Source organism: Telmatherina bonti (assembly GCF_933228915.1).
Source record: "Telmatherina bonti genome assembly, chromosome: 5".
Taxonomy (NCBI): domain Eukaryota; kingdom Metazoa; phylum Chordata; class Actinopteri; order Atheriniformes; family Telmatherinidae; genus Telmatherina; species Telmatherina bonti.
The window spans coordinates 6,796,942-6,808,439 of record NC_136623.1 but is presented as its reverse complement, the minus strand read 5'-3'; the positions used below and the strand labels follow the sequence as shown (position 1 = coordinate 6,808,439).

Here is an 11,498-nt window from a genome sequence, read left to right as displayed (position 1 = left end):
ACTATTTAAATGCACATTTTGTTTCACACAGTTTGCCTTGCAGATACTTTTTATACATTTATATGCAAAGTTGTGCTTTGAGCTCACTAAACCACCAAATACTACCAGTTACATGTCCTGCCAGATTTAATGGCACACATGATGTATTTACTGCATATAAGTCCTGTTTCAGCAGCCATATTTGCTGATTAAATATTAAGAGTTATTCCTTTGTCCTTGTCTGACATGTATACATGCAGACATGGCATAAATACCACAGCTGAATTAAAGTGTTTGCTTTGAGTTTAAAGTGGAACTATAATGTGCATTTCAGGCTAATTTATTTTTATTTCTGAGACCAGAAGGGCTGGGATTGATGGAGTTATTGTCACAAATGGCTTTATTTACTTCAGACCGACCCTCTCCGTAGGCTGTCAGATCAGCCTGCGGGCAAAACGAGTGGATTGAGACTCTTCCGCATTAAGCCCCGCCTCCCGCCACTGCACTACATCGGGAGCGCGCCCTGCAACTGCTTTCACCGTCATTGTAACGTCTCATAAACAGAAGGATTAGGCTGATATGAACTCAATAAGTGATGTATTTGTACATGCCCTTGTTAACCAGTAGAAGGTAACCAATCACCGAACCTTTTCCCCCGGGACGTCACAAGGATTTCCAAGTAGAAAAAACTCTAAAACGACACGTTTTTCGTCGCTATGGAAACCGAATGGGGAGCGTGCTGGAACTCAAGCTCAAACTCAAACATGCGTTTAGGTGATAAAAAAACAGCGCCGTTCACATGTCTGATGAGGATTCAACACCGTAACACTGTAGAAAGCTCAGAAAACTCCAAATACCATCATAGGAACCCTTCAAACCACTTTGGACCTAAAATCTGGTTTAATCAGAACTTGTACAGAAATAATAATTGTCATAAAATGATAAAAATACAGTAGAAATGTATGTAGGAAGTGTAGATGAACGAAAGGAGGATCTCTCTGAGGATGTGGTCTAAAGCAACATCCAACATAGAAGGAAAAGAGGAAGCCAAAGCGTGGTTTGGCTATAAAACCCCCGACACACACACGACACACAGCTCGTCTAAGCCTTCAGAGGTGATCCAGACCTGGTCTCCTCCGTCCTCCCTCTGGTTCTGATCAACCTGTGACCCGGTGAAGATGAAAACTCTGCAGCTGCTGCTGGTTCTGCTGGCTGCAGGCTGCATGGATGCATACAAACCGGTCATCTTGGTGCACGGCGTGCTGAGTGGACCCAACGAGCTGGCGACGCTGTCTGGGTTCATTACCAAGGTAGGACGTCTCCATGAGCCGTTTACCAGTTAAGAACTGTTGCTGACCTGTGAGGACGTATTTAACATCATGCAAAAAGGTTTTCATTAATTAGTGCATAAAAATTGTAATTTCATGAAGCTCCATCTGCAGAAACATTTTATGAGCTGAAGCACTACTTGTAAAACTGTGGTTCCCAACCTGAGGTTCCTGGGACCCCAAAGGGGTCCCCAAAAACAGGGAACCAGTGTTAGAACACCAAACATGGTCAACTGTTGCTTATTCATTAAATAAATAAGCTGATTGTTTTAGATGCCATGTTTCCCAGCGAGATGTTCGGGTTCTGGTTGGAGGTCTCTTTAAACCAAAAGAGGAGTGAATGAAGAGCTTTCATTCTTTAATTTAATTTTATTTTAAGTAAATTAAAGAAAAAGAAATAACATGTACTGTTTGTTTTATATCAACCCTTTTAAAAAGACATTTTAATAGAAGAAAAGCGAAGTCGGCCACGATGAACGCCAGAAAATGAACATTTCTCTGGTTTTTAAAAATGAATTAGACTTAATGTTTTTATTGTGTCTCCACTCATCAACTGTAATGTATTTAGAAAACAGAACCAAATGTAAAATCATGTTTGTGATGTTTCCATGGTAACAACCGGGGTCGGGACTCCCGCTGCTCCATCATTCCATCACGTCATCCTCTGATTCGGGCCCGGATGGTTTCATCCCTTTAACTTTCACCTGCTTCTTCTGGCAGACGGGTTTAAACGTCATCACGCTTCCTGAGGAATTTCTTTTAAGAGTTTTCATCTGTATTTCTCTTCTACATTAACATGTAACCATAAAACAAAATGAGTCAGTGCTCGGATGGAAGAGAGACGTCAACAACTTTTAAAGAGTAAAACCTTGAAAGCAGCTGAGCGACTGTGGATCTGCCTGAATGTTTGTCTCTCGGTTGGTTCTCCGAAGCTCCAGCTGCAACTCTGCATTTGAACAATCTGTGATCTCAAACACACAAAGTTTCATCTAAACGATCCCGTTATCACGATAAAATGCTGTTTAAAAAACACGTGAACGCGGCTGCTCTCTGCGTCTGTAGGAACACCTTCCAAAGCAGAAAAATAAAGACCGAAAGCAAATCAAACCCAGAAGGCAGACGGTCAGGACACAACCAAAATGATGAAGGCGACCTGAAACCGACCCCAGTAAAACCTGCAGTCCAAACCCGTCCACAGCAGTCATGTGTTGTTCATGAACGAGCCGACTCCAAGAACTGATTCTTTGAAGTGAACTAGAAGAACAGATTTCTGTCTACGACAGTCAAATCTTCAGAAGAGGCGGGGCTTTATTTTGATGGGCATACCAAGCGGCCATTCACATAGAAGAAAGGAGTAAGATCATACCACTATGTATGGTCAATGTATGTGGTGAATTTATGGCATAATGTTCACATTTTGACCTTAATTTAATTGATTTTATTGACGTGGTTCATTTTTCAGATGTTACTTTAGAAGTGGAATTTAAACTGTAATTTATAATTAAAAAAGCACAAAAACAAGGCTTTTCGCTCACTGGTTGCCAAAGATTTCTTTTAAAATGTGAACGTTTAGCAGTTTCTGTCTATGGAAAGGCGTATCCCAAAGATGTCCCGATGCACCCGGCCAAACCAGCCCTACATATCTTTAGTTCCAGAGTTGAATATTCTGCGGGTCCTGAATGACGAGCCAAAATGCTCCACAACGCTGCCAGTATGGCGTTCTCTGCTATCACAATATCTGGCAGGAAATAAGTTCAGATAAATAAATAAATAACTTTTACTAACAAACACATTAGTCAGAATTGCTAAATTACTCTAAACATGAAGCTCTGAGTGAAACCATTCGTGAGACAAAAGAGTCAACTCTTCTAAAGAAGTTGAGTCAAAAGAGCAAATTCTTTAAAAAGCTCTGAACTTCCCATTACCATTAGAGATTGTTGCAGAATTTAACAACAACCAACAACATGCACAGTTGATTAACCTAAGACAACCTGCAGGAAGAATAGAGCATTTCGCAGTAACACCTTCACTGTCCCGAGTGATGTTCAAAGGAATCTAAATTAACCCTTTAAAGCGGAACGTCACAAATCTTATAAAAACAATTTCTGAGACATTTCGCATCACTTTATGGTTAAAACTTTGCTTCAAATCCTGTTTGATTCTTGTCTTTTGTGCTAAATAAGGAGAATAAGGGATAATTTTGAAATATCACATTATAATAAATAGTAAATACTACCGTCCAGAACAGGAACAACGTTTCATCACTGCAAGAGAACAAACATACAACAACCACGACAACGTAGCCAAGACACTGGATTCATTATTTATGTGTCTCGTGGTGCATACATGTAAGATGAATGTAGGATTAGAACACACAAGAACTAAAACATACTAAACACCAACAAGGGCTTCATGACTAAATTCAGCGGTCTGACCGAAGGAGCTGTTTCCTCCAGTCATCAGGCTCGTTTGTAATCAGCTGATTGTATCTTTAAATCCAGATTTCCACTTCATACTAAAGTTTTATATCTCACGTCCTTTTGCTTGTTTTTTTTATGTTTTTTTTTTTTGTATCCAGGCACATCCAGGGACCAAAGTGATAGCGATCAGTCTGTATAATTACAAGAACAGTCTGACCACGATGTGGCGGCAGGTCGAAGGCTTCAGGAAGACCATCAAGGAGATCATGAAAAACCATCCACGTGGTGTCCATCTTCTGTGCTTCTCACAAGGTTATCACATGAGTCAAACCCTGCTTGAACACATCACCAGGGCCAAAACGAGCAAATACAAGCTAAGATAGGGTCAAGTCGTAGAGGTTCGGGATGCAGCGATACCAGCATGGGTATCGGCTCAATACCACGCTTGTGTACTCGTACTGGGTGTGAATAAAAGTGTACCGATACCACAACCGATACCACACTAGTCCAGCTAGCGCAGATGTGTTTGATGCTCTGGACACGTTTTAAAAGAAATAAATGCCTTGAATGTTAAAATGTTTCATTTTCAGTTCCACTAAAACAGTGATCCTCACTGTTAATTCAACAAGAACCACACTCAGTATACTAAGACAAGAGAAAACAAAGCGTTCCCACGCTACGTGTCCTGCTACGTTGCCAAATCAGTAACATTCAGCTTTTTAGCAAGGAATGGTTATCCTAAATATTATACGGAGTAATGGCGTTCTTATGCATCAGTATATGGTGAAAATACAATAATGCCTTCAGAATGTGGGCGTTTCTTTTTCAGTATATATACGGAGCTACCGACGGAGCAGCTCTTTGGTGGAGTTCGGTGCAGCTGAAATCAGCCAAACCTGGCAACTCTGACAGGGTCAGTTAGGGCCGTTAGGACAGCAGAGTTTCTGCAAGCAGCCTGCAGCTCTTGTTTGTGGAGAGAACTGCAGCGTTGAGGATCATTATGACTTGTTTAGATGCATTTTCAGACAGCCAGAGGCTGCTTCACGAGCCGCAAGGCAAGAGTCGGTGAGCCGCGTGCGATGAGGAACGCGGCACTAAAAGCCAGATCTTTGTTCCAAAACCACACATTTATAGTTGTATTGAGGTCAAATGTGCCAAATCAGAATAAAACTTGTTGAAACTGTTAGATCTGTAATGTTATTATATTTGTATTGGTGAGGTAACTTCAGAAAGGATGGGTCATTTATTACAACCTGATGAAATCTTACAGTTATAACAGCAATAATAACCATAGTCACAATAATGTTCATATAAACACATCTGGTATCGGCAAATATTCAAGTTTTAGGTTTTGGTATCAGATTGGAACTCCCAAAAAGTGGATCAGTGCATCCCTAGTAGAGGTCATCAATGGCTCTGATGAAAGGCCAAAGTGCATTTTATCCTGCAGAGCAGAGAGGCAGAACAAATGTTGTGATCACACAGAATGATCTAACTCATATGTTTCATGAGAAAATACACAGAATGCATCAAACAGGAACTAAACAGCAGCATCTTATCTGTGTTTTACAAACGTTCTCACTCTGGTTTCTTCAATCACACATTCAGAAGTCGCTATAAGTCAGGATGACTGAACACGCTGATCACCCCGCACCAAGAGAAAAGCAAAGAGAAACGTCTCCCAGCATACTTCTGTTTCTCTGGTGTAAGAAGATCTATTTGTTTGAAAGAAATAGTTTAGATAAAAGTAAATAATGTCGTCAAAATAGAAAAATGAGTCAACAACTTGGTTTTGGGTTCACACCAATTAGATTCAGGAAGCTTTACTTCCACAAGTTTATTATAGTTGCTGAAAAGTTTGCTTTACCGGACAACAGAACAGGAAGTTAAAGTGGAAAACAGCCACATAAATACATGCAAATATCTCCCCCGAGCACTTGAAGCAAAGTCACAGTTTTTTCAGTTCATCAGCACATGCACAATTTAATTTGTCAATAAATGCTGAAAACTGCACCTTCAGTTCAACAATCCACCAGAATCACAGACATACAAACACAGTTTGCCTGTGAAGTTACTGGTCATCCTTTTCTTTCAAACCAGTTTGTCCAGACAGCTGCTGCAGCGGTGTGTGTAGTCTGGCTCTGGTCTGGCTTAGCATGGTCCAGGTCTGTTCCAGCATGGTCCAGGTCCTGCTGCAAACATGGTCCAGGTCTGTTCCAACATGGTCCAGGTCTGTTCCAACATGGTCCAGGTCTGTTCCAACACGGTCCAGGTCTGTTCCAACATGGTCCAGGTCTGATCGACATGGTCCAGGTCTGTTCCAACATGGTCCAGGTCTGTTCCAGCATGGTCCAGGTCTGTTCCAGCATGGTCCAGGTCTGTTCCAACATGGTCCAGGTCTGTTCCAACATGGTTCAGGTCTGTTCCAACATGGTCCAGGTCTGTTCCAACATGGTCCAGGTCTGTTCCAACATGGTCCAGGTCTGTTCCAACATGGTCCAGGTCTGTTCCAGCATGGTCCAGGTCTGTTCCAACATGGTCCAGGTCTGTTCCAGCATGGATCAGGTCTGTTCCAACATAGTCCAGGTCTGTTCCACATGGTCCAGGTCTGTTCCAATATGGTCCAGGTCTGTTCCACATGGTCCAGGTCTGTTCCAACATGGTCCAGGTCTGTTCCACATGGTCCAGGTCTGTTCCAACATGGTCCAGGTCTGTTCCAACATGGTCCATGTCTGTTCCACATGGTCCAGGTCTGTTCCAACATGGTCCTGGTCTGTTCCAACATGGTTCAGGTCTGTTCCAACATGGTCCAGGTCTATTCCACATGGTCCAGGTCTGTTCCAACATGGTCCAGGTCTGTTCCAACATGGCCCAGGTCTGTTCCAACATGGTTCAGGTCTATTCCAACATGGTTCAGGTCTGTTCCAACATGGTCCAGGTCTGTTCCAACATGGTCCAGGTCTATTCCACATGGTCCAGGTCTGTTCCAACATGGTCCAGGTCTGCTCCAATATGGTCCAGGTCTGTTCCAACATAGTCCAGGCATTTTCCAACATGGTCCTGGTCTGCTCCAAAATGATCCAGGTCTGTTCCAACATGGTCCAGGTCTGTTCCAACATGGTCTTGGTCTGTTCCAACATGGTTCAGGTCTGTTCCAACATGGTCCATGTCTGTTCCAACATGGTCCTGGTCTGCTCCAATATGGTCCAGGTCTGTTCCAACATAGTCCAGGCATGTTCCAACATGGTCCTGGTCTGCTCCAAAATGATCCAGGTCTGTTCCAACATGGTCCAGGTCTGTTCCAACATGGTCCAGGCATGTTCCAACATGGTCCAGGTCTGTTCCAACATGGTCCAGGTCTGTTCCAACATAGCTCAGTTCTGGTTCAACATGGTCCTGGTCTGTTCCAACATGGTCCTGGTCTGTTCCAACATGGTCCAGGTCTGTTCCAACATGGTCCTGGTCTGTTCCAACATGGTCCAGGTCTGTTCCAACATAGTTCAGGTCTGTTCCAACATGGTCCTGGTCTGTTCCAACATGGTCCAGGTCTGTTCCAATATGGTTCAGGTCTGTTCCAACATGGTCCTGGTTTGATCCAACATGGTCCAGGTCTGTTCCAACATGGTTCAGGTCTGTTCCAACATGGTCCTGGTTTGTTCCAACATGGTCCAGGTCTGTTCTAACATGGTCCAGGTCTGTTCCAACATGGCCCAGGTCTGTTCCAACATGGTCCAGGTCTGTTCCAACATGGTCCAGGTCTGTTCCAATATGGTTCAGGTCTGTTCCAACATGGTCCAGGTCTGTTCCAACATGGTCCAGGTCTGTTCCAACATGGTTCAGGTCTGTTCCACATGGTCCAGGTCTGTTCCAACATGGTCCAGGTCTGTTCCAACATGGTTCAGGTCTGTTCCAACATGGTCCAGGTCTGTTCCAACATGGTTCAGGTCTGTTCCAACATGGTCCAGGTCTGTTCCAACATGGTCCAGGTCTGTTCCAACATGGTTCAGGTCTGTTCCAACATGGTCTAAGTTGCAATTTAATGTGACAAACAGTGAAAAAATCTAAAAATCAACAGTGTAGCTTAAAACAAGAACATTTGTAAATAACAGAAGGATCTAAACATGTCATGATGAATTTCGTATCTAATTCGAAGGTGAACTAATTTGTTTCTTTCACAAACTGTTTCACTTTCATCCTAATCACATTTTCTGAGTTTGTAAAAATTCCTCAAATTGAAACCATTTTCGTCAATTAAATGCAGTCTATAAAGACATGATTCGTTTTTAAGCAACAAGTTAGCATGTTTATGTTAGTGAAACCAACCAGTCATATTTTACAGTGTAGACCGCAGCAACGTTACACCACATTTTTTTAAAAAAAGCCCATTTTACTGAGAATTTCTCATCTAATTAATTTTTTTCTAAAGGTGGGTTAATTTGCAGAGGAGTTCTCTCCACCATGCCGGATCACAACGTGCACACTTTCATTGCGCTGTCGTCACCCCTGGCTGGACAGTACGGAGGTCAGAAAGCTTCAGATCAAACATTTCTATCATATTTTTTCCTTTCAGCAAACTGAAAAATCTGATGTCACTCCACAGAGACGAGCTACCTGAAGGACTTGTTTCCTCCCAGTCTGAGGAAGGACGTGTATTTGTTATGCTACAGTAACTACGGACAGGAACTGTCGGTATGCAACTACTGGAACGGTAAGAAGAGACGAGGTGGTCTTTATGGGTCCAGAGCCTGTCCATGACATCTCATCCAGCTTTCTGGTTTCTCTGCAGACCCCCACCACAGATACAGCTACACGTGGGGCAACAACTTTCTCCCCCTGCTGGATGGCGACAGACCTCACAGCAACATGAGAAGTAATGAAACTAGCTGCAGCTTTGCATGGAACAGATGCAGAGAAGCAAAAATGAAACGATGTTTACTTCACCTTCTCAGAGTGGAGAAGAAACTTCATCCGCATAAAGAAGCTGGTGCTGATTGGAGGACCAGATGATGGCGTCATCACGCCATGGCAGTCCAGGTTTGCTTGTCAGAAATCCATGATGCTCATAAAAACCAGACGTCTTGACTGACTTCTTTGACTAAATTTGATTTATTTTGGTATTTTCATTGATGCAATGTAAGAAATGGCACCAAATGATTTGTTTTGACACAAACCTGGTTCATTAAAAGCCTTTTCGAAGCTCGATTTCTTTCAGAGGTTGGTGTTAACGCAACAAAGTAAAAAACAAACAATGAAAAAGATCTGGTAAAACACCTGGACTGAAAACAGATGAAGAAGCAGCCAAGACGGAAGCTAGCAAAGCTCTCAGGGGTGAACGGCGGCGTTCAAACCGCTCTGTTGTCTCTTGTCTGTGCAGCCATTTCGGATTCTACAACAGCAAGGAAGGTGTTGTCGAGATGAAGAACCAGAAGGTAAAAAGCAAACTAATGTTCACATTTCATATATTTATATGTACAGTTTGTATTTAAATCTACACCGTTATGGATATGGAAAGTAAGTAGACGTACCAAATCCTGTTGTAAATCTGTTTTTTTCCTAATTTATTTATTGAGATTTTCTCAAACGTGCAGTAGACGGTAGGGAAAGTCAACAATAATAACCAAACTCAGGTCAACTTTGGTGTAAATCTGGTTTGTGACGGACATCTAAGCCAATCTCAATGTCTTTGTTTTGGGCTAAACTAGTCTGCAACCCACAGCTGTCGATCTGAATGAGGCCATTCTGCGTGGACGGATACATTTACATCTATTAACAACTTTATTTGTTTTGAAAATTGAGCAGAAAACAAATTATGTAGCATTAAATGCATTTCTAGAACAAACACATGCATCCTCTGGAAAGGAGGAAACCATAACTCGAGATGGACGATACCAATACTTTCGCTGTTGATACGATACCATCAGTTTACGGTGTTTTTCCAAAGATACCGATATCGATACTTCATGCCCTTTTAAGGAAAATCCCACTTGTGCAGTGTATATTAATATCTTTAATGACAATATGGAATATAAACAAAACTAAAAAAAAATCAAGACTGGGAAGAAATTCTTTAAAAACATTAATTATACTGAAAAGTAAATTAAAATAAGATCAAATAAATAATTTTTGAATGACAAGCTACAGATTAATCCAGAATTATTCACATTTATTAAATGGAAAATAAAAAACATATATAAAAGTAATATTCAAATGGAATGAATGAAAAAAAAAGGTTTTGCAGACCCCAACATCATTGACAGACTGATAAAAACAACATTAGTGTGAAGTTCATTGGCTCCACAGTTTTCATATTAACTCTAAAAACTTTGTTCCTCTTCTCATCCGCTAACAGTTCTACAGAGACGACTCGTTCGGGCTGAAGACGTTGGATTTCCGTGGCGACATCTCGGTGTGTGTTCGCTCCGGGGTGAAGCACACGGAGTGGCACTCCAACCCCAACGTCTTTAAGAGCTGCATCCAGAAGTGGCTCATATGAAGAAAACACACCAACACACTGAGGATTTTTTTTAAGTGCTTTTAACTAGAAACTTTTCATGCATTCATTCAGTTTCTTCACTCCTTAGTCCAGTTCAGGGTCACTGGGAAGCCTTTCCCAGCAACTGGGAACTGGAACTAAAGCTGGTAAAATACAGCTTAAGCGACATCTAGTGGTGGTTTCTAAGACTGCAACCAACCCAACATTTTTATCAAAGTTTTGTATTTGCCCATAAAAGTGCCTTTTAGAATGAACATCTGTGAATAAATAAAGTTTTTCCTTGATCTGATTGGTTTGTGTCCCTCGTCATGTTTATGCAAATGAAGCTAAACATGTAAACAGGATGGCCTCTGATCGTGCTGCTTGAGAACAAACATGGCTGTGATGATCAGACAACAGTTTTTGTCAGGATTAGATTCAGTCTTTTACCTCCAACTCCAGGTTTCATTTTGAGGACTGCAGCTTACACCAGTGGTCTCAAACTGGGGCTTGTGGGGTAATGGCAGGGGGCTGCCAGATAATTACATTTATTCATGCTTTTTAACAGATATGTCAAAATTAGGGCTGCACGGTGGAACAGTGGTTAGCACTGTGGCCTCACAGCAAGAAGGTCACTGGTTCAATCCTTGGCTGGGGAAGGGTTCAGTCAGTGGCCTTTCTGTGTGGAGTCTGCATGTTCTCCCCGTGTATGCGTGGGTTCTCTCCGGGTACTTCGGCTTCCTCCCACCGTCCAAACACATGCATGTTAGGTTATTTGGTCACTCTAAATTGCCCGTAGGAGTGAGTGTGAGCATGGGTGGTTGTTTGTCTATGTGTGGCACTGCGATGGACTGGCGAGCTGTCCAGGGTGTACCCTGCCTGTCGCCCAAAGCCAGCTGGGATAGGTTCCAGCTTCCCTGTGACCCTGGACGAGGAACCACTTCAACCAGAGGAGCATGTCTCTCAGCAACGTTACCTGGTAGAGCTTTAAGTCTGCACTTGTTCACCACCTCCTAGGAGGATGCCTGGCTGGCTCTGGAGTGGGGTGGTTGGGGTCTGTGCCTGTGTCGGTTACCCGGGTCTCTGGGTTCTCCTGGCGTGCCTCTAGCCCTAGGCGGGCGGGGTCACATTGGCATGATCACTCTTCTCTGAACACGTTCCACTCTGAATGTTCAGCATGTGGCACAGTCACTGAGTCATCCAGCAAGTTTATTCATTAGCAGCAGGTAGATTTCTTTCTGACTCTCTGATTTAACTTGCTAGTTTTCGCCGCTCCTGACAGTCAATGGTTTTGTTCTC

The 11,498-nt window shown here is 42.6% G+C and overlaps 1 protein-coding gene across 1 annotated transcript; it reads left to right on the top strand.

Annotated features, from left to right (window-relative positions):
- Positions 1–1,157: 1,157 nt before the first annotated feature.
- Positions 1,158–10,220, top strand: LOC306755962 (lysosomal thioesterase PPT2-A-like; the record flags this gene model as incomplete). Its single annotated transcript, XM_079240552.1, has 8 exons — positions 1,158–1,289; positions 3,886–4,039; positions 8,154–8,249; positions 8,328–8,435; positions 8,514–8,597; positions 8,677–8,761; positions 9,102–9,156; positions 10,077–10,220. The coding sequence occupies 8 exons, from the start codon at positions 1,158–1,160 to the stop codon at positions 10,218–10,220; spliced, it is 858 nt and encodes a 285-aa protein (XP_079096678.1).
- Positions 10,221–11,498: the final 1,278 nt, after the last annotated feature.